This window comes from Polypterus senegalus, chromosome 1 (assembly GCF_016835505.1).
Source record: "Polypterus senegalus isolate Bchr_013 chromosome 1, ASM1683550v1, whole genome shotgun sequence".
NCBI classification, from domain to species: domain Eukaryota; kingdom Metazoa; phylum Chordata; class Cladistia; order Polypteriformes; family Polypteridae; genus Polypterus; species Polypterus senegalus.
Window position 1 is genome coordinate 103,367,770 of NC_053154.1, and position 27,250 is coordinate 103,395,019.

General features: G+C 36.4%; 1 protein-coding gene across 3 annotated transcripts in view; it reads right to left on the reverse strand.

Moving 5' to 3' along the window:
* Positions 1-27,250, reverse strand: part of LOC120530561 (transforming acidic coiled-coil-containing protein 2-like) — a 123,442-nt gene that overhangs the window by 26,696 nt on the left and 69,496 nt on the right. For 2 of the 3 annotated variants that reach the window (XM_039754995.1, XM_039754989.1), the window contains exons 5-11: positions 23,963-24,167; positions 21,335-21,396; positions 17,149-17,261; positions 12,823-12,964; positions 7,539-7,679; positions 3,247-3,378; positions 523-599 (exon numbers count right to left, since the gene is read on the reverse strand). In XM_039754995.1, coding sequence (XP_039610929.1) covers positions 523-599; positions 3,247-3,378; positions 7,539-7,679; positions 12,823-12,964; positions 17,149-17,261; positions 21,335-21,396; positions 23,963-24,167 — 872 coding nt within the window. The remainder of the gene's footprint in view (positions 1-522; positions 600-3,246; positions 3,379-7,538; positions 7,680-12,822; positions 12,965-17,148; positions 17,262-21,334; positions 21,397-23,962; positions 24,168-27,250) is intronic. The other variant, XM_039755001.1, reaches the window with a different exon arrangement.

Genomic DNA, 27,250 nt, shown 5'->3' on the forward strand with positions numbered 1-27,250 from the left:
TGTCAGATGGTTGTCCAGATTTTAGCTAGCAAAACATTTCTTACTTTTTTGTTTTGCATTGTATTGCTCTGTAATTTTGTATTCTTTCAAAGTGCCTTGAGATGTTGATTTTGTTAATATTGTTATATAAAACAAAGATTGAGTGATTCACAATGAGGTGGCATATTTGTAAAGTGGTTAGCACTGCTACCTCACATCACTACCTGAACAGAAATTGCACATTGTTCCCATGTTCAGTTGCTGTTTTTTTCATGTAAGAAGTTTTCCTTGCATATAACGCTTGGTGTGAGTAATTGAATGATCGGTTCCTGCTTTGCTGCAAATGTTGCTGGGATGGACTTTGAAACTTCTTGACCCATTAAAGGGAATACATCAGTTTATAGATCAGGGTGGCTAATATATAGATTAATCATGCTATCAGTTTGCCCAATCATCCTGGGAGACTTCTGCTCTATCATGTTAAAAGTGACTAGAAAAATTATATTAATTATGTTATTAGAATTTGTTCATTAAACTGGTTACCTCATTTCATCAACTTCAGTTCTGCTCTCTTCATATTTTCTTTCCCATTCTATTACCTCTCTCTCTTTGGCCACAATCTGAAATGCAACAATAAAAAAAGGTAAAAAAAGTAATACTGACTCCAGAAAATTTAAAGCAACATGAAGAGAATCTCAACAAATGCCACCCTCATAACATATGATGGAAAAATCTTATGGAAATTCATCACTCAACAACACATATCCATTGAAAAAGTAATTACAAGTTGTGTAATATTTCTAGTATATAATAAGAAATACTGCTGTGGAAAGTTAACACAACAGCAAGGTGTCGATTTCACCCTTGTGCCCTTGTGTTTTTGTCAGCGTCCTCCAGCGTCCTTAACTCATCCCAAAGACATTCAGATTATGTTAACTGGTAACTGTAAACTGGCATTTTATGACTGATTGTTAGTGCCTACACAGGGTGCCCAGATGTGAACTGGTGTCCTGTAGAGGGCTGGTTTCTGTCTTGAAACAGATTCTGCTGGCATCTACTCTGTGTCTGCATGTGAGGCTGATCCAAACATTTGTTGTCACACACGTGTGCTTTGGAGACAACTTCAGAGCTCATCAAATGGTAATTCCACTCCGAGTCAGGGGTTGGTGCCATCACTTAACACTAGAATTCTTGAAGCCTACGAAAAACCTCGTAATCCCAGCCCACCTTAAATCCCTTTGCACCTCTCCATCAGCGAATTTTGTTTTGTAATTGCTTCAGTCAGCACAAGCAATAAGCAGCCTGCTGTCCCATTTCCCCCCTTGATGGAGCTCAGCTCGCAGGCAAAAAGTTCTCTCAGCTCAAGCCAAGGCTCCTTATCTGTGTGTGATGTTCCTGGAGTTGTACAGGGTAAATAATACAGTATATCTTTATTTGGAATACATGCATTGCATGTGTGATCCATGTCTACAAATATCTGGGTAAGTGTAGGATGAATACCTAAAGCAGAAACGTTTTCAATGTTATACTAATAATGACAATAATCTGTGAAGTCCAAATATCAAATAAACACGTGTGCTTTTATTCAAGAATATAACCAAACAGGGAAAAAAAGCATTCGATTTACATGTGGCTGTCAATGAATTAAAAACTCAAGCTCAAATGTCAGTTGACACATATTCTTACATGTATTCTTGAATGGTACATGATCGCAACTATTAATAATAAGACTATTGTCATCACCTCACAGTATGATACTAAACCCATGGCAACTCTGACCAAAATTACGTCAAGCTGCTCCAAGCATTGCACTGGAACCATCATTCCATGTCTTAGGATGGAAGGCCCTTTTTGTTGAAATACGGAAAATAAATGCACAAGAATGTCCTGTTTTCAAAACATAATGAGGTATTTTAAACTTTTATTTGCCAAGCACAACCTACACATTGTTACATTGTGCATTCCACAAACAAGTCTGTTAAAATTCTGGGGTAGATTCTGATGATGTCCTGGGAATGTACATAAATAAATAAAGCACCAAAAAGCAGAACATTACTAGAATATCACCAAGAAACGGCAAAGCAGAAACTTATAATATCTGGACACAGAAAGCACTGAAGAAATTAAGGTTGATGAAAAATGTAACAAATGTATGACATGTGTAGAAGACTGTCAGTTATATAAAAAGAAGATTAAGAAATTTGATTGACTATGGTTATGAAAATGATTGACTGGCTTGAAAGGTGAATGAAGGATATTTAATTAAACAAAATACTAGGCAAAACAACACAATAGAATTCAGTCAACTGGAAGATAAAGATCAAAATTGCAAAGTAAGTCATTATTGGTTATCTGAATTAGTTCATTAGTTGATTCCAGGACTACATGGTATTGTACATGGTATGAGGAAAGATTACATGAGTTGAACATTTTCAGTTTAAGAAAATGGAGATTAAAAGGTGACATGAATGATTTTATTTTAAAAAATAAATTGATATGACTAATTCAGGTCATTCATTTAAAATGATTTCAACAAGAACACAGGGACACAGTTGGAAACTTGTTAGGGTTAATTTCACAAAATGGTAGAGAGTAAAATTTGAGGGGAACACAAAATTCGACTTGATTGTATTTTGGAGAAATTACGTGGATATGATTGACAAGCATTGATGGGCTGAATGATCTGTTCTTGTCAAAACATCTCTAATATTCTAATGTTTCACAGGAATGCCTTTAATTGGAGTTTTTATTGCCCCTTTCTCTTACATCAGCTGGATAAGCTTCACTTTTTATTTTAACAGTACTTTATATTGTCATGATTTTTCTATGTTCGACTATTGTGATTCTGATCTGCTTTACTGTATGTTTAACTTAATATGGATTTAACATTGTATAGTGTAGGACTTTACTATTATTGTATTATATTTATCAACATGTATTAGTGCTATGAATCTATACTCAATGAAGAGCACTGTTTAGGAATTAACTTAATTGAATTGAACATTGCAATGGTTACTGGTACAGTATATATCTATCTGTCTATCTATCTATCCAGACTGGTTGGGAGTTTGTAACTTTGGTTCTTTTTGCAGTAAATCATCACACCTTACCTTTGTGTTTTAGAATAATACATACTTTTAATATGTTGTTCTCTTAGTTGTTCAGTTCTGGGTCAAGGTGACACATAGAAAAGATGTCCGCACTGCAAATTCAAGGAGCATAGGAGTGATTTGAAGAAAAAAAAGGAATTTCAAACAGAACCCTCACCTTCTTTCTTGCAATTTCCAGGGCAGAGTTCAGGTCTTCTTGCTCTTCACTTTTTGTTTCCTCCTTTTCACTTGAAGGATATAGCATTAGTTTTGTAAACAAAATGTCATCTGCCATTGAGGTGTCCATTTGCTAAAATCAAAGCAATGCATACGATAAAACTTCCATCCATATGCATATGGTAGGAAAATTAAGAATGAAGTAATGCTCAGATCACCAGAAATGATAATGAAGAACAAGCAATACACAATCAGCATATTATATAGTGTGTCAACAGTAAATAGTACCTGTTTTGTCTCTCCAAACCAAGAAAAGACTCCAACGAGACCAAATAACCAAAATAAGGCAGTTTATTAAACAAATAATAAATGCAAGAAGGAAAACAAAGGGAAAAAACAGTAAACACGATCACCTTCTAAGCCCGACTAACAAATAAAGTCTCTGTCTAACAAACAAAGTGCCTAGAGAATTTGTTCCCCTCAAACAATGACACCACAGCCTACCTTTTCATCTCCAGCACCTTCTCTCAAATGTATCTCGCCTCTCAACCTCCCATTTTTTACACCCCTGTTTAGTTTTCGTTGTAACTCCAAGTTCACTATCCTTCTGGCTGAGAGTCTGTTTTAAACCCTAGCCCCTATGTAATGCCAAGATTAACCACAGTTCCCTATAACATTTCTTGGGATAGGGTTAGCCTGTCCCTTGAAGAGGGGACAACAGGTCAGAGATTCATCTACTCAAAGGCAGGCAGTTTACTGCAAATGGCTAATGACTTTACTTACCCTTCACTTCATATATCTTGTCATAAACCACTGAGTGAAGCACTAATTAGAATGTGACCCAACATTTGCGCGATAGACATATGAGTGGCGACAAAATAGCGCCGATTAAAACGCGGCGTCAAAATCGCTCCGACAAAATTATATATGAATTACTAGTTTAAAGCATATATAATAATGTTTATTATAGAAGTCAGTGTTATTTGTTCGCGGCATGCCATCAGCACGGCACGCAGATAGTCCTTAAGATCATGCGCTGCATATGTAGGAAGAATTGCAGCAAGACGTCTTGATAGTTGAGCGTATTTAGACTTGCTGGCTGCCTGACTGCTGGTAATTCCGCTTTGTATACGACGCGTTATGCCAACCCTTGACTGAGTTATTTGTTCACGGCATGCCATCAGCAGTTATAACAGTTATAACCTAGCACATAATGTGTACATAATGCGCACGTACGCGTCCCACTCTCTTGGCCTCTCTCGCGATTTTGTCGTGGTGATTTTGTCAGTGTGTATTTGTCGAAAACCAGTTAGCAGCTTTGTCGGCGCTCATTTGTCCGTCGCGGTTTTGTCGGTGCTCATATGTCTATCGCGCTTTTGTTGGTGAACCAATTAGAATGCACATGCTTAATTTAAGGATGCAAAGTATTAGCATAACTTGAAACATATTTCAATTAAAACATTTAGATTTTACTTGCCAGCACATTGCTTATATTTATATTTTCAAGTACTAATGTAGAAGCGTTTTGCGCAGTTCTCATATGAAAAGCAACACAAACTGAAAAACAAACAGTGAAGGTATACAAGCTAAAAATTAAAAACATAAAATTAAAAAAAAAACATGCAAAGAATGATCCAAGTCCTCATGATTTCTGACTCTTAAAGGAGAGAGTAGGTCAGAATCTTAAAGAACATAAATGTTATTAAAGAATTAGAGTATACCAGTGAAGGACCAGAGACCTGCCAAACCACTGGTGTTAAACCGATCCTGTACTATGTATGCAGTTTGCCATGTTTTCACTGGTGAAATTGTGTGCGTCCATTGGTAGGTAACAATATGGATATTGTATATGATATTACTAATGTAGAAATATGCTTCTACAAACTTAATGAAACAAAGGAAAAGGGAGCCATTGTGTGTTACTGTAACTATCAAAAACATTTTCAACAGAAAAATCCCATCTGGAGGGTGAAAAATATATTCCAGATGTATTTTTTAAAACAGGTCAATCAATTATATGAACAACTGATTTGGTGATCACGCACTCTCCAACTATGACAGTACAGTACTCAACTAGACTCTGCTTTATCTGACAATACTCTCAAAAAACAAATTGTACTGAATTTTGCTATCTAGAGCCACATGTAAAGTTGGCTCTGAGTTGTGGCCACCACATAAATTGGATTAGGTGGATACAGCCAATGAATTATGGGGACATATACCAAAGCATTTTTTTCAAGGTTTATTTATGACACTATGTATTACTATATTTTGGGCAAAGGCAATACAATAAATTACAATACAGTGCACAATTTAGTGAGCTGGATTTATTTCCCAATTTGATGTTGAATTTCAGAATGGGTTTTGGATTAATCAAGGGTATGCATAATGCCCTATGAACAGTTTTTTAAGTGAGATCAGTTAAATTCTTTTTTGAGCTTTTTTTAAAATAGTAGTTGAGCCATAAGTTAATGTTCTAAATATACAAGGTCTGTTAAGAAATTCAAAGGGAAAACCAGAGTCAAAGTCTAAACTTTGTGTTAGCTAATCTTGATATTGTTATTTAAGCTGTGGCCGACGACAGGGGCCTATGCCCAACCTGGATGCCCCTTCAGTATATGTTCAGGGGGAGCAGCCATGGACTATTCAATATCTCCCCCTGGACACTAGATGGCAATCCCCTGGGTTGGAGCGGTGTCTTGGTTTCCCGCAGGGCTCCATGGGAATTGGAGTTTGGTGCAGCTGTGTTGGGTCTCGCAGGCGCCACCAGGGGGTGCTGCAGCTGGGACACCTGAGCCCTTATGGGCAGTGTTTTCACCACACCCAAGAGTGCAGCTGGAACTAGGCAATCAAGCACCTGGAGCACTTCCGGGTGCCTTATAAAAGGAGCCAGCAGCCACCATTGAGGAGCTAGAGTCGGGTGGAGGAGTACGAGGTTGCCTGGGAAGAGTGGTGGAGGAAGAATAGTGTGGTGTCCTTTATTTTGGTGTATGTTGGTGTGCTTGGGACTGTGTTAGGGCTGAGGGACACGGGGAAGACGTGGACCTCAGCTGAAGAAGAAATAAATCATTTTGTTGATTTTACACAATGCCTCCATGTCAGTCTGTGTCGGGTCGGGTGTGTATATAGCGCCTTTTGCAATGCATATTACTTATATTTTTCTGTGTGTTTTTTTATTAGTTTTGTATATCATTTAATTTCTATTTGTCCATGCTTTGACCATGTTCCTTGTATTTTGTGGGTGGTTCCCCAAGTGATGGGACTACCTGTCCATCACCACTGAGGGACTACAGTCAGCTCTCTAAAGGCTAAGGGGACACACAGTTCCTTGCACTACATTGTATGTGCTGGGTGTTGGTGAGTTCTCTTTTGATTATTACTGTGGATTTGATTTACTGGATATTTTTACCTTTGTACTTTTGACCTTTCTTTGGATTTGTGTTTTTGGCTCTTTTTTGTGATTGGATTACCTATTTTGTGAAAGCAACTTCATCTGGACCTTTTGTGCTCTTTGGAGCTTCTTCTACTATAGAGCATATTTTGTGAAATGGATCTTTTACTTTATAAAGATTCTTCGATTGCCTTTTTGTTACATAAGCTAAAGACTGATGGACTCTTCCACTTGTGGGTTTTTTTTTTGCAACAGGATTTTGGTCTTTAAAATAAAATTTTATCAGTTACCCATTTTGAAGGTCTGCTCCCCAGGTACTTTAGAGGCATCATTTAGGGGGTTTTGTTTGGAGGAATTATGCAGACCTTGACACTAACAGTAAGGTAAGTGCTATAACTTACTGGAGTTTGAGTATAAAAACAAAAGACTTTTTTTGGATGTATACTTTAATGTTCAATTTTCCAGTTTGTTTTTCTGCCTTTGATTTTACCTTACAATTCTTGACTTGGATGAAAGATAGGGCAATCCTTTGGTTACCAAGATTAGGCTTGACACTTGTTTACCGTTTTCATTTTCTGGTTGCTATTTTCATTTTTGTCTGATTTCACCTCAGACATAAGATACAAAAAATATAATTTCAGAGAAACCATAATGTTAACAAATAACATTCATTACAGGCATCAGTTAAAGGTGGTCCATCAGAGTCATTTGAATTAACTATTGAATCTGCTTTCAGAATGAAAACCCTGTTAAAAAAGATCTGGATGAAATTCTGGGACAACTTTGATATGAGCTTATCAAATAAGACCATTGGATTAAGTGGTTTATCATTTTCAAACAATCAAAATCAAAATTGATATCACACACACCATATTTAACATTTGCAATATTTCAGTACAAACCTGCAATTTATGAGTAAATGGGGATGGAGTGGTTTGATCTAAGTCTGACTCTAAGTATACAAGCTCTCCACTATCTTCTCTTTTCTGTGACATTCTGTTTATCAAGTCATCATTCAGGTCTGTGGCCTCTCCAAGCAGAACCTACGTGACATGAAAGGAAATGAATTATGGTGTTTCAATTCAACAAGGATAAAACATTTTAAATATCAAATAAGTACGGCAATAATTCTTTTTATGGATATGAAACCAAAGTAACTTGCTGATGACCAGCTCATTTGACTACCTCACTGCTGCTTTTCAGTGCCTTTCCCAAACTTTGCCATCTCCCTTCTCCCTTTTCCAATAAGCATTCTGTCCTACTCTTAAAAAAATTTATCTACACTCATTTTTAAATCTAATCTCTAGGTTAGGACCAGGATTAGGTTAGGATCACTTCTGGAGGTAGAGCTCAAACTTTTGTGGTAAGTAACACCAGGCTAGATGGCTAGAATCGTCATGTGTACAGAGTACAGTGGATTTCTAACATGCATGTCTGACCATGCAGCACTCTGCTAAGCCCTGAGTATAAAAGTTTCTGTAAGATTTGCAGCATCTCATTGATAATTGAGTGCCCCAGATTTTGAAACACATCTACTCCTTGCTGACCTGAAATTTAAGAACTGGCCTTTCACTAACCCTCTGGTGCGTCTGAGCTGCATGAAGTGTTAACTGATTTGCTGTACCGACAAATGCTGCCACATAACTATATCCATCTTTAGTATTAAAAATAGCAAAATTGCAGTTTGAAAATGTAAATACTTTTGGTGTTATATAGCAGGTACATTTTCAGGGTTGTCTGACTTTATTATTTCTACACCCCCTAGAGGTTTCACTTCAGTGTCAGCGCTTCTAATGAAATGGTTTACAACTTCCTAGAGGCACGTGTCAACCTGGTCAACTCTTGAAGAAAATAATAATCTATATATATATTTCACTAAGGGCACGCAAGACAGTGAGCGCACGCAAGACAGAGAGCCATGCCCGCCAACTTAGCCAACTCTTAAGACCATGAGATACGCTTGACAGAGCCCCGCCCGCCAACTCTAACTAAGGGCAAGCAAGATAGAGCGCGCACGCAAGACAGAGAGCGACGCCCGCAAAAACCCGCCCGCCAACTCTAACTAAGGACAAGCAAGACAGAGAGTGCACGCAAGACAGAGAGACACGCCCGCCAACCCACAGAGCCCCGCCCACCAATCTAAGACCATGGGATACGCACGACAGATTCCCGCCCACCATCTCTAATCCTAATTCCGCGTCTACCGTCGCTCTCGATCAAATAGCAATAATTACCACGTCTACCTGTATTAGTTTAAATAGCACTTTTACCACTCGCAATAGGGCGGACACACTGACTTATCGTGTCAACTGGGCAACACAGTGAATGCAGCGCCTATCTATACTGTATATGTCTATGTTTTTCATAGCCTGCTACAGGAAGGTACTCTCTCGACCATTGGCATTGGCTTTGCTCCTTGCTATTTTCATTATACTACGACGGTGGTTTCCTAAGCCTTTGTTATACTGAATTCCTTTCTCACCGTTTTCCATTCCTATTCTTACATCGCCGTATGCTACGGCGGGCTTCGGCTAGTAATTTTTATTACTTATTTTAAGCTTTTCTTTAGATCATTTGACTTTGTGTAGTCTATAGCATGTGCTCAGTGTAACTAGTGGCCATTATAAAGTATAACCTACAATGGATAAAGCCTTGACACACCTCATCCACACCACATATAGTAAATGTTGTTATGGACGGTGGATATGGGCAGGGGTCCCAGCGGAGATGGGGTAAAGTTCTTTACCTGGATAGGAGGCCAGCCCTTCAGAAGCAAGACAAAGAAGGTAAGGATTGTCCTGTCTCTGACAGGAGACAAGCACAAGATACCAAAATGGAAGTGCATACATGGGTGTCCCTGCAGGTTTCTTTCCTGGCTGGGTGGCAAATATAATGGTAGAATCAGGGGAGTTAACCTATTTGGACCATTTACTCCCCTGATACACTAGATGGTATAATTCTTTGGCTATGAATTTCACATACTGGGACCTGTAGTCCCATAAGGCAGCCCTGTTGAATTCTGTGTGGACCACCAGGAGGAGCTCCCGAGGTTAGTAAGCCCTAGTTCTTTGTAGGTCTTCTGTTTGACTCAGAAGTGCTTCCAACAGGCTATGCCCTAGCGCTGGAAGTACTCCCGGATCCAGGGTAAAAGAAACTGCTTGACCTCATCCAGGTGAGTTGGAGTCAGGTGTGGAGGACAGACAATGCTTGCCTGAGAGAAGTGGAGGAGAAAGAAAGAAAGAAAGAATATTTGTGTTCATAACACTTTTGGAGCCTTTTTGTAACATATTGCTGCAACTAAACCTTTTTATTATAGTATATTGGGTCTTGTGTCTGTGCAGTTGTGTCTGGGGTTTGGGGTGTTGTAATGCCCCCTAGTGGTCACAATGTGTATAAAACTAAAGCAACTAATATACTAGAAACATATAAAAAGGCATATGTTCTTAAAGAAAAGTTCTGAAAGAAGAAAATGAATTTAATTCAGAAACCTTTTTCATTACAAGCTACATAATGATCTTTCAAATGATGCAAGTCTTTTTCTTGATTATTTTTTTCAGACTTTTTTTTCCACGTGTTCATTCCAAAAAGATGCAGTAGTAACCAAAGTTATTATAGTTTTGCCTTTTTATATTAGTTTTTATTTCTATTTTTTTTTTCTGCCCTTACTTGGAGATTCAGTTTAGTTTTAGTTTTCGTTCATTGTGCATTTTTAGTTTCAATTTAGTTTTAATTTCACAAAACAAAATTTATTTTATATATATATATATATATTAGTCTCAGTTTTAGTTTTAGTAATCATGGTATGGTTAAGGAACTTCTATGCAGTTTAGTTTTGTGTTACAATCAGACAGAACTGTACACTTAATGGGTTTGGATAGGAGTTTAATGTTAGTGGAAGCTTACTACACTACATGATTTACTATCTGGATTTGTTTTTGTCTGATAAAAATAAGCATAGAAAATAGATTCTACTGTGTCCTGACAGGTGTAATCATGAAAATTATGGGGGTTTATGAAAAATACGGCTCTTAGGCTTGAATCATTTTGCAGATGGCACATAGCTGTATTGAGGGAAATGGAGAAAAACAAGCATGTAGTGTCAGGGTTAGAGTTTGTGAGACTTGAATAGCCCATGCATAAGAACAGAAAACCTTTAATGAGTAGAGTAAGTGCAGGTAATAGGAGTATGGACAGCCACAAAACAACAGAAATGGCATCTGAGATTAGGAAAAACATATACCCTTTCTAAGCCTGCTTATCCAGAGCCGGATCGCAGGAAACCTGGAGCTTATCCCTGTAGCTTTGTATACAAGGCAAGAAAAATCCCTGGTGTGCAATATGTATGACATGGCTGATGTTAAGAATAAAGAGAATATGATATTTCAACTATCTATTTTAAGAGAGAGAGAGAAAAAATTTGAAAAAAGGGGGACAAATATTTTAAAACATAATTCTGGATTGTTTTCACAATATCAGGTATTTTGAGCTGTGAATGTAAACTACAAAAAGACAAATTAATAAATAAAGAATAAAAACAAAAACACAGTAGTAGATTTAGTTTTTCATCAGGTGGCAGAGTCTCTTCACCTACCTACCTGTAGTTCAGTAGAGACATTTCCAACTCAGGAATTTTATAACGATTGTTTGCAACGATCTTTTTAAAGCAAAAGTGATTGGTCAGCAACAGTATGCTGATCATGTATGTTAACCTAGTCAGTCTCTTGTGTTATTTTCAAAGAGGATTTCACCCGTGCGAAGTGGCAAGTGAATTGTTGTCAACAAAAAATAGACACCTGAGAAATTAACTAAAATACTACTCACTGGCAACTTTCCTGTCCATAAGGTAAATGGTTTGTTGTCCAGCACATTCTGACTTCAGGTGTTTGAATTACATCTTGATATATAAGAAGAGCAAACAAATGTGACAGTTCATCATAATGAACATCAGACTTATGCAGCCTGAAATTTAGCTTAGTGTATACTGCTGTATTAATTGCTGCATACATACTGTATCTTGGGCTCAGTCAGAATTACAGCTAACATGCCCTTGTTCATGAACAGATTGAAATTCTGTAAGGGATTATCTGAATCTATTACTTCTCTCTTGAGCCCAAGAGATCCAGTGAAGAGTAGCTTTGAAGGCTACCAAGCACATTCAAAGCAAAATCATCACCTTGGTATGCTTCACTAACACATGGACCAGAATCTATGATGCTGTCATTATCAGCTCCTGAAGAACTGTCACTGTTATTGCACAGTATATTGCTTTCTTCATCACACACTTTATACGCCCTTATTCAGCTTGTTCTGTTATCACAAATGCTGTGTCAACACCCACTGTTCTTTACCAGCCGCCATTCACTGGATGAATATAAGCAAGCAGCTTGTGGTGGATGACTTTCTATTTTAGAGTTAAAAGTTACAAGGGTTAAAGACTAACAGCAGGAACATTTATTCAAAAACCCAATATGAAATTCTTATTAACATATTTTGGTTAATTTCGGGACACCTGCAGCCCAGGTTAAACCTTGTGTAAGTCCAGTTGTGAAGAAAACTAAAATAATTTTTAATAATTTATTATTGTATTTCAGTTAGTCTTTCCAGCTACTTTAGTAGTTTCATTTAGCTTTAGTTTTTCATTTCGGTTTTGTTAATTAATTTATTTTATATAATGAAAATATTTGTTATTAATAGTTTCAGTTTTGATTTTTGTTTTCGTTAACTACGATAACCGTTGTAGTAGCAAGCTTGGATTTCACACAAGAGACTGATCTGTAGATTTCCTAGATTTCACACAGTAATCTTGTACAGTCTAAGTCAACAAAGGGAGGACACATCATAGATGTGCTTCTGGCAAATTAAAACTGTAGAAGAATACTCAATAATAAAATGTTCAGTGAGTCAACTCATTTCTTAGTTTTTCTTTTAATTTCCATATTAATTTATATGATTACATATATTTTGTAATATATTCTAATTAAGACAACATAATGTTAAAAGTTAAGCTCCTTTGCCTAAAGCAATATTTAATTTATGAGGTCTAATTTATTCAGGTTATTTAGCCTTAAGTTGGCCATATCAGATAAAGTTTTCTAGTGCTACACTTAGGTATGAGGATCTTGTTGCAATTGTACCTTTCCTTAAATTAAATACATTTCAAAAATTGTATTTCTTGTTTTGACTTACCAGATCAGTTTTGCCACTTTCTGACAAAGGACTCGAGAGACTGTTCTCGCTCTGTTTTGATAGCTCACAGCTAGATAATAAATGTTCTTCTGCATAAGAAGATTTGGTTTCAAAAGTATTGAGGGCTTCTTCATTTTCAGCACTGAAATAGATAATCCAAAAACAAATATATGAAAAAAACATATAAATAATATATATAATTTTAAAAATATTTAATTTTGTTAGTGAAGAAACCATGAGTTTATTAAAATGAAATTATTACACATTCTACTTTTAAATGATAAATTTAGGAATCTAGAAAGGCTTTAGGATTGTTGCCTTCTGGACGTTCAAGGAGATGACTTTGAAGCCTTTGCGTGACATGATGAAGGGTGTGTAGCAATGTTAATTAAAAAGATTTCTTCTTTACAAAAAATTTCTGTAACAACAAGGAGCTCCAAGGAGCACAAAAGTCAAAAGGAAGTTTCCTAAAAAAGGCAAAAGATAATCCAAGGTGAACAACGTCAAAAACAGAACATTGACTCTCCATGGTATAACTCCAGCCAATATGTCTGACCTTGTCAGCCTCCATTCTACCCCTTGAGCCCTGCAATCCTCTGATCAGATGTTTTAACTGTTCCACACTCTCAGTTTAGGTTTAAAGGTGTCTGGGTCATCTCTGTAGCTGCCCCAAGACTCTGGAACAGTCTTCCACCTTTTATTAAGTAATCCTCCAAAATAGATATTTATGAAATCAAATTTAAAAACTATTAATTTTCTCAGGCTTTTGAGTCATTTTAAAGACTATAAATTCACCTGTCTGTTCTGTCTTGCTTTGTTTTGTATTACTGCCAGTTGATTGTGGTTCTCTGCTTGTATAACTTTCTTAATCTGTTAGTCATTTTATTCCTTTTAAAATGTGTCTTTTTACTCTTCTCTTTTACTTTGTTAAATGTTTGTTTCTTCTTAGTTGATTTTATTTTCCAGCACTATGGTTGATACCTGTCTTTTAAATGTGCTATATAAATAACTTTGAAATGAAATGAAATATAATAAATATTCCAATGTGAAATCCAGTGAGGTCAAGAACAAAGCAAAAAGGTAAAAAAATACAATAAATCACAAAAAAAAAACCACAAAGCACAAATAGCATCACATTAAATACTAACTAACTCTCAAGTCCATTAGAAAGAACCACAAGGAACTGTGGATTACCCCCACATTTATAGGGCTGAGAGCAATCCCTTGTGGTATTGGGCAGGTGGCTCCACCTCTTGGGGAACCAACCACAAAACACAAGGCACAAAACATAAGCATAAAGAATAAAGGAAATAATAGAAACAATTTTTATTAACACAAATCAAAGATTTAACTGTGAGCAAAAAAAAAACCTGAAATACAACAATAAATATCTAGCCATAGAAGAAGAGGGTGCAGAAGGAGAAGAGACAGAAGAAACATTTCTGTCCAGAGATTGGGAAAGATTGGGAAAGCTCCAGTCAGGCAGTTAGTCTAAGTATTAATAATTGTCAAAGGCCTTTCCCAAGTTTTTACTGAAGTGGTAGGCAGCCAAAATCAGACTAGAATGCCAGAGCAGCATTCAAAGAAGTTAACAGAACACAACAGGTTTCAAAAACTTCTAACCTATATAATAATCACTCACATTCATCTATTCACACAACAGAATATAGAGTTTTGGTCGATCTATCGAGCTGAACAAGTGTCAGTCTTAAAATCATTACTCGTTCAGTTAGCACACAGTGTCTCCAGAAGTAGAGTATGCGTAACTTTTCCAGTATGATAAAGAACAGGCAGCCAAAGACAACTTTTAGGTACTTGGTTATTTAATACAAATACATTTAATATAGTTTAGAGGTGCAGCCTGACAATGGAAGCCAGGAGACTGTTATGCCTGGCACTTTTAGGACCTTAAGTGTTACAGTTGTGCTTGAAAGTTTGTGAACCCTTTAGAATTTTTCTGCAAAAATATGACCTAAAACATCATCAGATTTTCTCAATAAATAAATGACCAAGTATAATATTTTTGTCTCATTTATTTAACTGGTTTCTCTTTATCTACTTTTAGGACTTGAGTGAAAATCTGATGATGTTTTAGGTCATATTTATGCAGAAATATAGATAATTCTAAAAGGTTCACAAACTTTCAAGCACTACTGTATTGCTGATCCTAGAATCAATCCCACAAGATGGAGGATTACTTGCTGTCTCCAGCTAAACGTGTAAAGTAAAGGAAACTAAATCTGCTGGTAGTGAAGCACTCTGTTAGCTCAAAAGAAATATAGCATATGAGAGTACAGAACCTTTTAAAGGGTGTTTTGAAATGGACATTTGGGCAAGTCAATTCACTAAAAGCAGTTTATAATTGGGTAGAGAATGGAAGACTTTTTAGTTTAATATGGTGGAACAGCAGTGATGCATTAATTGCTGAACTGTAACATATGCCTATGATAGTCCCTTTTGTTTTCTGATCTGTCTGCTGGACAATTTTATAATATTCTCAAACCCCCTGTCCTTGTAGATAAAGAGCCTCCAATGCTCTTTAATGAAAAGTTGTATTCTGCTTGCTTAGCCCATAAACAGATCTAATTCTACATAACTTGTATCAAGTTGCAGAGATAAAGAAAGACTGCATACTTCATATACAAAGATGCACACAGGAATAATCTCCTTGAACAGAAACATAGCCATTTGTGCCACCTGCAAAATGTACCTCACGTGACTAAGCTGATGATCTGTCACTCCGATGGATTTATTCTTAATTTTGCCCGAAATGTGTTTGAGGAAGTTGTTTCGATGGGAGAGATGCTTAATTTCTGACTGCACTATAATGCACAAAACAGAATTTTGGAGCTTTGAAAGAGCAATATAATTTACAAGTCAAAATATCTGAACATTTCCACCCTTGAATCAAAAATTCAAAAATTGAAACATGCAAGAATCTTATGACCATTTTTTTTCAGTATTATAACATGAATTATACAATGTCGATGATATTAGGTTCATCTATTTAGCACTGGGCTGCAAGCCATTTTACTTCTTAGAGTTCTTAGAGTTACGAATTTACCAAGTTACAGCATTCCACAAATTCTGCAGATTCTCATCCACACATTCATGATGCTATCCTCCAGTTTCACCTCACCCTAAAGGTGATCTGCTGGATTGAGATCTGGGGACTATGGTGTGATGTAGTGGTTAAAGCTTTGGCCTTGAAAGCCTGAGGTTGTGGATTCAAATCCCACTACTAAAACTGTGACAATGAGCAAGTAACTTCACCTGCCTGGGCTACAAGTGAAAAAACAAAACATATGCTACCAGTTATGTCTCCAAGTCACCAAGAAAAAGGTGTCAGCCAAATAATAGAAATAATATCAGTGCCAATGGAGTAAACTAAAGTCACAGTTATGTTTGTGGAAAAAGCTTGACATGATATGTTTTGTGACATGGCATATAATTCTGCTGGAAATATCCGTAAAAGAAAGGGTGGACTGTGGCCATAAAGGGCTGTACAATTGACACACTTAGGACTGCAGTGACGTGATAATTGGCCTAATGTGTGCCAAACAATATTACAATTATACTACCACCACTGCCAGCCTGTACTATTGATATAAGATGAGCTGGTAACCTGAATTCTTGCTGTTTATGCCAAAGTCACACTCTGCTGTCTGTATGGTGCAGCAGAAATCAAGATTTATCAAGCTAGGTGGCATTTTTCCTATCTTCAGTCATCCAGTTTTGGTAGCCTTATTGTGTCATTCTTAACTGACAGGAGTGGGACCACTTCAAAACATACCATCTTATGCACACCACTGCTATAAAGAGCTGTTTTTTGAGTACAATATGTGTAACCTTTCTGTTAGCTGGAATACAGTAAGCCTGGCCTATCTTCTTGAATCATTTTTTAAAAAATGCTTTTACCACTGAACGTCCTGTTCAATAGCTGTTGTTATCACAGCATTATTATGAAGAAGCATAAATTGGACGTTTCTTTTCTCATTAGTAATATCAAATTCAAAGTTAGAAAAACTCTATAGAATTTGAGTCCTACTATTGAGAATTTTACTATTCTAAATTTATTCTATATGTTCAATAAAATGTTGATTTCATGCAGCGTCAGCACATGGGTTCGAAGTAGCAAAGTGGCCTGTCAGGAATTCTAAAGGTGTTCTTCATTCTATCCTAATAAACTAATATACTATTGGTATAATTGGTGCACAGCCCTGTTTGTAATAGCGTGCTTAGTAAAACTGAAAGAAAAAAAGAAACAATAAAGAAATAGTTTCCTTCAAAGCAGATTAAGATGATTTAGCATATATTGCCACATACCCTGAGCATATTGAAGGCGGGTCATATGTCATTACTGGTGAAGCTTTAGAAGGACTATCTTTAGGATGAAGGTTCAGGTACAATGCTTGCTTCTGGGCTGACAATAGATTTTCCTGTTGGATTGAAGGATAAAAGCTGATTGAAACATTGTAAAAGCAGAACGTGATGAAAGAAAGAACCACAAAATTAGTTACAATATACACAAATGATTGACAAATATGTAGATGATGCTCTAATACTGTTATTAAACAATGAATAACTGTTGTAAATGACATGAAAGTATCAAAATTGTAGCATGTTACTTAAGTGATTAGGTTTGCTGTTTCACAGCTCTAATGGTCTGTACTTAAGTCCAGGATCTGGTACAATCTGGGAGTGGCTTGCACAAGCACCCTGTTTCCATGTTTTTTTTTCCTCCAGGGGTTTAGTTTCCTCTCATATCCCAAAGTTATGCAGGGACAGTTGATTGATGACTACTGCATATCCTCTGTCCATTCGTGTAACCTCATATCTACTGTAAGAGGACCAATGTGAATTCTGTCCCGACATTTGAACAGTGGACCAGCTTTTACCCTCATGAGGATCCTGGAGGGTGCATGGGAGTACGTCCAACAGTCCACATGTGTTTTGTGGACTTAGATAAGGTGTATGATCATGTTTCTTGAAGAATTCTGTGGTGAGTGCTTTGCTGTGTCCTCTAATAAGGGCTATTGGGTACCTGTATAATCACAGTGAAAGCTGTGTCCACATAATCAGAAAAACCCAGCCCCATTCTCAGTGGGTATTGAACTCCACCAGGGCTGTGCTTTGTGTATTTGTGGTTTTTATGGACAGAGTATGACGGTAAAGCTGGGAAGAGGAGACTGCCCTTAGAATTGTGTCACTGCTTTCTTCAGACAACCTGGATTTGTTGGCTTCAACAGGCTGTGAACTCCAGCATGTTCTGGGACGGTTTGTGATTGAGTGTATAGCAGTTCCAAATCTGAGTCCATGGTCCTCAGTAGGAAAACATGAATTGTCATGAAACATTCCAAATGGGAAAGGAGTTACTGCCTCAGATGGAGGAGTTTATTTATTTCAGGGTTTTGTTCACGAGAGAGGAGAAAAGGGATGGGGAGACTGACAGAAGGACTATGGTGACGAGAGCAGTAATGTGGTCGCTATAATTATCTATAATGGTGAAGAGGGAGATAAGCCAGAAGGCAAATCTCTTGATTTACCAGTCAATCTATGTTCCTACCCTCACCTATGGTCATGAAGTTTAGGTAACAACTGATAAGACAAGATTGCTAGCACAAGCAGTTGAAATGAGCTTTCTCCACAGGGTGGCTGGGCTCTCACTTTGAGACTGGATGAGAAGTGCAGTTATCCAGGAAAGGCTAGGATGGATAGATGGGTTTTGAAATATAAATGTACTAATTATTATACATGTCAAAGAGAATGGGTAGATTCCAAGAAAATATGTCACTAATATTTCAAGAAAATTTGTTAGGACAAAGATGGTTTCAATCAATATAAAATATTAATTGGCTAACAAGCAATATTTCCAAGAGTTACTAGTTATTAGTTACTAGTTAGTACAGTCTTCCAAGGGTATGTGACTGAAAGTTATTAATCTATACTAATAAAAGGCAAAGCCCTCACTGACTGACTGACTGACTGACTGACTGACTGACTGACTCACTCATCATTAATTCTCCAACTTCCCGTGTAGGTAGAAGGCTGAAATTTGGCAGGCTCATTGCTTACAGCTTACTTGCAAAAGTTAGGCAGGTTTCATTTCGAAAGTTTACGCGTAACGGTCATCACTGGAACCTACTTTCGTCCATATAAACGGCTATAGCCTGCAGCTCGGTCGCCGTGTGAGGCGGATTTGTGCCTGCCCATATAAGGCCTTCCGTCAGCAGCTATCCAATAGACACGCTGCCGCGAAATATTCGCGGGTGAAGGACTGTGCTTACAATTGAGAAGGCAGCAAAAGAATATGAAGCGAGTGACGCATACAAGCATATTCATAAGTGCAGCTACTGCGGAAACAAAGCACAGTGTAAACCGTAAGTTTAAATTAAGTTCATAGACAGGCTGCCGCTGATGTTTGTCATGCCTAAGACGAATACGATATTCGCGAGACACAAGTTTAATGACAGGACGCAGGGTATAAACGAGACTTTTGATCACTTTGTAACGAAGTTAAAATTGCTGGTGAAGGACTGTGCTTATGCAAACTAAGATGAAATGGTCAGGGATAGAATAGTGTTTGGCACAAACTCAGCAAAAGTGCGACAGAAACTTTTAAGTGGCGGATCTGAGCTAACATTACATAAAGCCGTGGACATCGCAAGATCGCACGAGATAGCACAAGCACAGCTGAGAAGCTTCGATGCATGTTCTCCGAGCGGCTCACGTGAACTGACTTTGCAGGACTGGGAAAGGTAAACCCGTGCATGCAGTGTGTGATGTCTCAGACACACTACTTCTCCGCTGCAAAGTGCAGGTATTTTGCTAGTCTTGTATAAGTGTGATGGGTTAGTAGGAGGTGAAAAATCTTTGGTGGTAGGTGCTTATTATTATTTATAACTTTATTTGGCAATTTTATGTTTGCTTTTTACTGTGTCTGATGAAAAGTCCTAAAATTTGGTATATATCAGGTGTGTTCTATGAAATTCTTGTGAACCATCACTTCTCATTGGTCTTCTCATATTTTAAAATAAATCTTATTTGGAAATTTGAAAAAATGTGCTTCACAGAAATGCTACTGGTCTGAAAAGGCATACACATGTCTCGCTCTTCATGTAAGATAAGCAATATATACAGTATAGATACAGTATATATAGAAAACAAATGGTTCAACTGATACAATAAAATATTTTCATTGGTTTGTCTTCCATAATATCAGTTGCTCATAAACATTGCTGGTAAGCATTATATACCATTCATTCATTTTCAGATTATATTACTTCACCAACACAGGGTCAAATGGACTGGATTCGCCAGGTTATCACAGGGCACATAAGTACACCGTTAAAAGAGCCAATTTATTGTTGCCAGTTAACTAAACACACACTTCTTTGGGTTGCGAGAGGAAAGCTGAAGTATAGGAGAAAATGGCAAGTGGAAAGGGGTGAACAAGCAAATTCCACAAAGAAGTGGGTCTTATGTGCAGGATTTGAAGCCAGAACTGTGAGGCATTGACAGTAAGTACTGGGTTAGGAATGTGGCATACAGTATATGGTTAAACTATTATTTTTTCATTTTCATTAATAATTATGGAATGCCATGCAACATTTACAGTTATTGTGTTTTACATGGAAAATCAGGTATGTGGTCAAGGATATAAAGTCAAGTGTGCTACAAAATCCATGAACATGGGAACAAACAGGTCACATATCTACATGCTGTAGGTTAAGTAAAATAATGCAATGCAGTTTGTACTAATGTTTTACCCTTTCAAGTCATAAATCAAATTTAACTGAAATTTTGTACATATGAACATGAGAAGGTCTTCACTTTAAATCATTCAGGGCTTGAATGCCTATAAAGATGGAGGGAAAAAGGAAATTAAGCTATTATGTCAATTCAAAGTACTGTAAGGTGAAAATGGAGTTAAAGCTTTCATGTTAGTAATGAAGCAGCTTTAACACCAGTTGTCAGAACTTATGAATTGTTTATATTCTAGCCAAAGCCCTTCATTAAAAAAGGATTGATAACGCTGTAATTACCTTTGCTGAATATTTGTATTTTATTTCTTAAAACAATGTTACAGACTTAAAACACTGTATTACTGATACCTGACAAAGCAAATATGCAGGTAGTCAGAATACTATGAGTGTGAAAGTAACAGTGTGTTATTGTGTCTTTGTGGCTGCTGTACATAAAAGTGAATGATGAGAACCATACTGTTTTTAACCCCTTTGTCAGGACTGGTTTCATTGCAGCTATCAGCCTACGTGACCAACTCAGTAAAGTGACCTCAGGTAGTGATGTGGAGGGAGGCGAGATTGGATGATGTTTCATTTTGATAGAATCATTTTAGTTGCACAGGCAATCACTTGCCTCTGCATCCTTGAGTTATCCTCATTGGGTTTTAATGTTGATCTTTTTATCTGCACAGGAGACAAAGACAAGAAAAGAGAAGGCATGTTTGACTGAAGATGAAGGGGAAAAAAACAGTTAACTTCATACTTACTGATAAAGGTGAACCGGGTTCCTCCATATGCTTGATTTCATAGTAAGGATTATAACTGTGAACTGTTAATAAAAAATGAATACAGTGCATCAAAATATAAATTCAAGGAACTTATTCGCAAACTAGCATAGCAATGTCTCTTATAGCCTATATAAAATTGTGAAAAACAATCCTTCTTAAGCCATGCAATATTCCACAACCTTGTAAGGTGCAAGTCAGCAGAGAATGCTGAATTGGGCTCCACTTGGCATTTAAACTGGGGTCTACTGCTGCCCACTGTACCAAGGTGATGCCTTGGTAAATCATTATTGCTTGTTTGTTTTATTGTTGTAATATTTGCACTGTAACACTTTAGTCATCTAATTCATTCCAAAGAAGAGTATCCCATGGCAGATAATTTCACTGTTTACCTAAAAAAATTCACTAACCACTAAGTTGAATTTAATGATTAATACCTACACCTTTCTACATCAGATTACTCAAAATGAGTGATTCACTCTGAAATGTTACCCTGTTGTCAGTATTTTATTTTACTTTACTTCTGTGACTAGTTGTTACAATAAGTTCACTAACCCCCTTGTATGTCATAAAGGATGACTAAAGGAGGTTGGCATCAGAAGTTAAAACTTATGTTCCAACAACAACAACATTTATTTATATAGCACATTTTCATACAAAAAATGTAGCACAAAGTGCTTTACAAAATGAAGAATAGAAAAATAAAAGACACAGTAAGAACACAAAATAGGTCAACATTAATTAACATAGATTAAGTAAGATCCGATGGCCAGGGTGGACAGAAAAAACAAACAAAAAAACTCCAGACGGCTGGAGAAAAAAAAATAAAATCTGCAGGGATTCCAGACCATGAGACCGCCCAGTCCCCTCTGGGCATTCCAGTGCACTCAACATTTGGTGGGTAGCCAGCCAACCTGAATGAACCTAGAAAATGGCTGTTAGACCAACAGAAACTTTCACTTGAACATCTTATGCAGTGGATCTTTGTGTAATGGCATGTATGAGAAATATATTCAAAAAGCAAATGTTTCTCATTGCTAACTTGAGAAAATGATCAAAGACTTGCCTCTTTTTACTGTATCACTGCATTTATAATGCCTTATTTATGATTATATTAAATTTTATGGGAAACATGTACTATTAGGTCTTGGAGTTTTTTGGCTATTTGGTATGAGTCTTTGAATAAGGGAAATGTAAAAATATTTGTTTTTGCTATTTTTTTAATCTGTTTTGAAATTTGTTCCATTGATGGCACTCACTGTGCGGCTCAGCATGTTTAAAGATGATTCTAATAAGTTAGATAAGTATCATTGCTATTCGTGAAATTACATATTCTGGATTTAATTATAAATCCAATTGGTTTTTGAAGCTTGCTGCTTAAAAAATGACAACTACCAAGTTCTGCCTCATAATATTTAACTGTGACATTATTCATAGGAACATTGTTGTGCAATGTAACTTGATACCCTTGTAAAAAGACAAGAAGAAAGACAAACATCTATATGAATGTGATAGATTTCAGTGCCGTGCCATATCGAAAAAGAAATCTATTTCTGTTAATGTTTAGGATCATTAAAAACAACTTCAGTTCTACAATACTAATTCAACTGAACTTTTTTTTATGAGATTCTAGAAAAACTGTCCCCTAAAAAAGGAACTTATGAACTGTGAGGTAATAACAATATGTGAAAATTGTCTAGCAAAACTTGGAAATTATTTCTGCTAACAGCCTAAAATTTGCTCTGTGTGATTTTATCAAATGTGACCTAAATGTAAAAAAGAAGATCATTTCAAAATATATATGCTTATGCAGAATATATAGCACACTACTGGTATTGTGAGTATACAAAAGAAATAAAGCAACTGTCTTATAATTGTAGGCTGTTTGTATATCTATTTGTTTGCCAATCACACAAAAACGTTCAAATTGACTTTCACAAAATTGTGCATGTAAGTTGCCCTTGGACCAACTTAATACTGTATGTAGGCTCCATGTCATACCAGGTAGAAGGATTATAATGAAAGACAGACAACCCAAAAACCGGCAACAATGCAGAGACTACAATTCCCATCAGGCAGCAGGAGTGTGCTGGGGCTAATGAGATTTCCCCTTGGATTAATAAAGTATCTATCTATCTATCTATCTATCTATCTATCTATCTATCTATCTATCTATCTATCTATCAGTGGCTAATCTATTATATAGTGCCTTATCTATCTATCTATCTATCTATCTATCTATCTATCTATCTATCTATCTATCATATTGTGCTTTATCTATCTATCTATCTATCTATCTATTCTTCAGCATGCACAAATTATAAAAACAGCCAAAGCGTGATTTCTTCAAAGACCACAGGTTTGTACAGTGATTTCTTCTCAAGTCATTTGGATAAAATGTTTCATTGTATCACTTTTTTTTAAGAGTAGGTCTTCTTGTCTCATCATGGGTTATGTTTAATCATGTTAAAATTCCAAAAGACAGTTTTCTGCTGTATGTTTACACCTGGGCAAAAAAGCTAGTATAAAATGTACTAAATAAAATTAGATTAATATCTTTTAATAATTCTTTCCTTATACTGTAAATTGAAGTATCATTAAACTGCTTACCTTCTGAAGGAGAATTCAGATTCATTTTGTTCACAAAAGCAGAAAGATCAGGGGTTTGAGGATAATCTTCATTATCTGATCCATATTCACATGAATAAGTGCATTTCTGGTTTGTGACTGAAGATGCAAGCTTTTCTTCATCAGTAGCATGTTCTTCACCACTTATGACAGGAGGAGTCTCAGGAGTAGGGAGAGGTGTGGATTCCTGGAACAAAGGACAAATGATAATTTTAAAATAACCTTAGGACAATTGAATAAAAAAAAAATCATAGATTTTACAAGATCTTAAACAGTAAAATACAACCTAAGCTTCCATTGTTCAAATTAACACCACATATGCAATAATAATTTAAAGACTATACATCCATTTCAGCAGATAATATGCGAAAATTCACTTAGATTTTAACTTGTGCTATGACTTCAGGGTTTACATTTTTGACAGTATGCAGTAAGGAAGTATAGATTCTGTAACTTATATAAATTATTTATTTAAATGATAAATAATATAACCATGGTAAAACTCCCAAGAAATCCATTCCATAGATACTTAAAATATAACAGTATTTATTACAGAGTAGTTATTGGTTATTGTACATAGTTACATTTGTACAGATTTTCAAAATCCTCTTTTTCCTGTTCAGGATTCTAGGAAGTTGGAGGAAGAATTCCACAGCAAATTAACAATGTTTTGTGCCTAATAGGGTCTTGTGGTAAATTAATCCAAGTTCTTTTCTACTGAAGTAATTGTTTATGCCATGAACTGCCATCCAATAGGAGTGATGTGATATGATTAACTACATAATGTCACCATTATTTTCAGCACCAACCAAATGCTTAAATCCAACATACTGAAGGGACTGGATATAGGAATATTCTTTCCTTGTTTGGAAAAATGTCTTTCTCTTATCAGTGGCAATCGCCAGTATTGCTAGGCATGAACTACAGTGCTAATTTTATCAGTTTGTTACAATATATGATCAACTCTCTTTTGTGTTTGTCATATATACTGCGCTGTAATTTAGTGCTGTTCTCACTGTCTCTGCCTCATGAGAGTATGTTCAGTGTATATTTTATAAAGTTTGTCCTGCGTAAAATTTCAAACAAAACATAGAAGAAATTTGCTTTATTGTTTATTGTTTATTTTTTGTTTGACATAAACACAGCTTTTCTTTGGTTTAAATATTTTGTTGTGCCTGTCTTACCTGTTGGTCTGTCATGTCATCCAGATGCTTATTATAAAGAAAGTTGGCACTGATTCTGCATTCAAATAGTCCTTACAATAAAGTTGCTTTCAAACATTTACATCTCCAGGAGGACCTTTCTTATGTCAGTACACATAAAGTGTGTAAACAGAACAGATGCTGCAACATTCACTTATGACTGAGGAACCAACAAGACACATGAATTGCTCATTTTTCCTAGTGAATGAGTAATCCTTATGGAACAGACTGAACAAATGCTCAAAGAAGTCTGCAGCATGGCTTTCACAGGAATTGGTGATGCAGAGATAACTGGTGACTGATAATTTCTGTGTTCTCCTGAGAAAAGAAGGACAATGCAGTGCCACAGGCAAAAGCCAGGGTAGTATAGTCTGTCTGTATGTTAATGAAGAACGGTGTAAATCGATAAAGGACAGGCAAAGAATGTGAGTCGCTGACACTCAGATCCTCTTTCTTTCTCTTACATCATTCTGCTAACTGAAATAATTTCCACAAATATTTGTCATTTCTGTCCATTAGAAAAGCAACAGAGATGTTTTACAAGGCAGTGCTAAGTGTGCAGTTCTTCTCACTGAATATGCCAAATTTCATTCCTGTGATTTCTGTCGTTGCACTTTGACTAAATTTCACAAATGTTTGTCAATATATAACTTGCCCATCCAGGAGAAATAATCTCTTTTACTTTTATTTGGAAATTAAAAATTCATAGCCAAGTCATTGCCCGGCTTATTATACCTTGCTTAAAATAAACTAAAGGATTATGTGCTACGGAGAAGCAACTGACCTTCTGCGAGATCTACTGAGCTGTACTTTTAAAGGAACAAAATGGCGCCACTTTGGACCTGTAAGCATTTGCTGCACTCTATTGGCCAAGACGTTATGTCCCCTCTCTTTCTCTCTCAATATACTGTGTTGCTTCCAAGTTTAAATGCACTTTTTTCATACGTTTCCAAACTTAAAATTAGGTGTGTCTTAAATCCAACGTATTTCATTGTCATACATCGTAAGACCTCCTGCAACTAAGCAAGTGCATGAAATAAGCCTGCATGGGCTTGTGAAAAGTATTATGATTCGATTGACACAGGTTTGTGAATGGAAATACCACTCAGTGCATGTGGGCTTGTATAGGGGATCCAGATTCGGTGAAATTGAGTGTTGTTGAGTAAATTAAAACTGTGAAAGGAAAAAAAATAGTCTTGCCATACTGGTATTGCACTGCCATGGAGGAAAAAAATAGCAGAAAAAATAAATGTCAGATAGAAGAGCTGGCAGTTCAACTGGATCACAGAATAGGCAAAGCCCATCTGCTTTTTCAATCCAAGATTCTCTGTTACAAACTGAAGCTGGCAAAAAGGGATCACGAGATGCGATATACCAGGGTACCAATGCCAAAAACGCTTGGCAAAGTTTGTAGTGTAAAAAAAGCCTGCTATGAGGATCACTAGAAGAGGCAAATACAATGGAAACTGCTATTAACAATGTCAGATGTCACTGAGCATGCGGTGTCAGGTTTAAAAGCATTGGGCAATGACGTCACATGACGCAGCTTGGCCTTAGCAACCAAGACCCTTCTCCTAGTAATAGCTACTCAAAATGGCAGCACAAATGCATAAATATGTTAAGGTAAAAAAAATAACCACACAATTAAATTCTCGGATGTCCAAAATTTTCCAAAATGTCAAAACAATCTTGAAACAATATTTAAACAAAAACTAAATGTAAATCATTTTTGTCTGAATCATAACAGGTGTGTTTAACTGTAATTCTATAATTATAATTATACCAGTGATTCTTTTCTATGAAAAACTGTTTCTGAAAGTGGGGGTGTGTGTTTCTTAAATGTGAAGGCATCTTAATTAAACTGGAAGTAATATGTTTGATATTTATATATATACTAGTAAAATACCCGCGCTTTGCAGCAGTGAAGTACTGCCTTAAAATTTTTATTAAGAAGAAAATTAGACCTTTTTAAACTGAGAGAAAATATACCAATAATTATTTGTTAAGGACCTCTTTGTATACCACATTGTCAGTTCAGCCCTCCGGTTGTAACATGACCAAGCTGTGC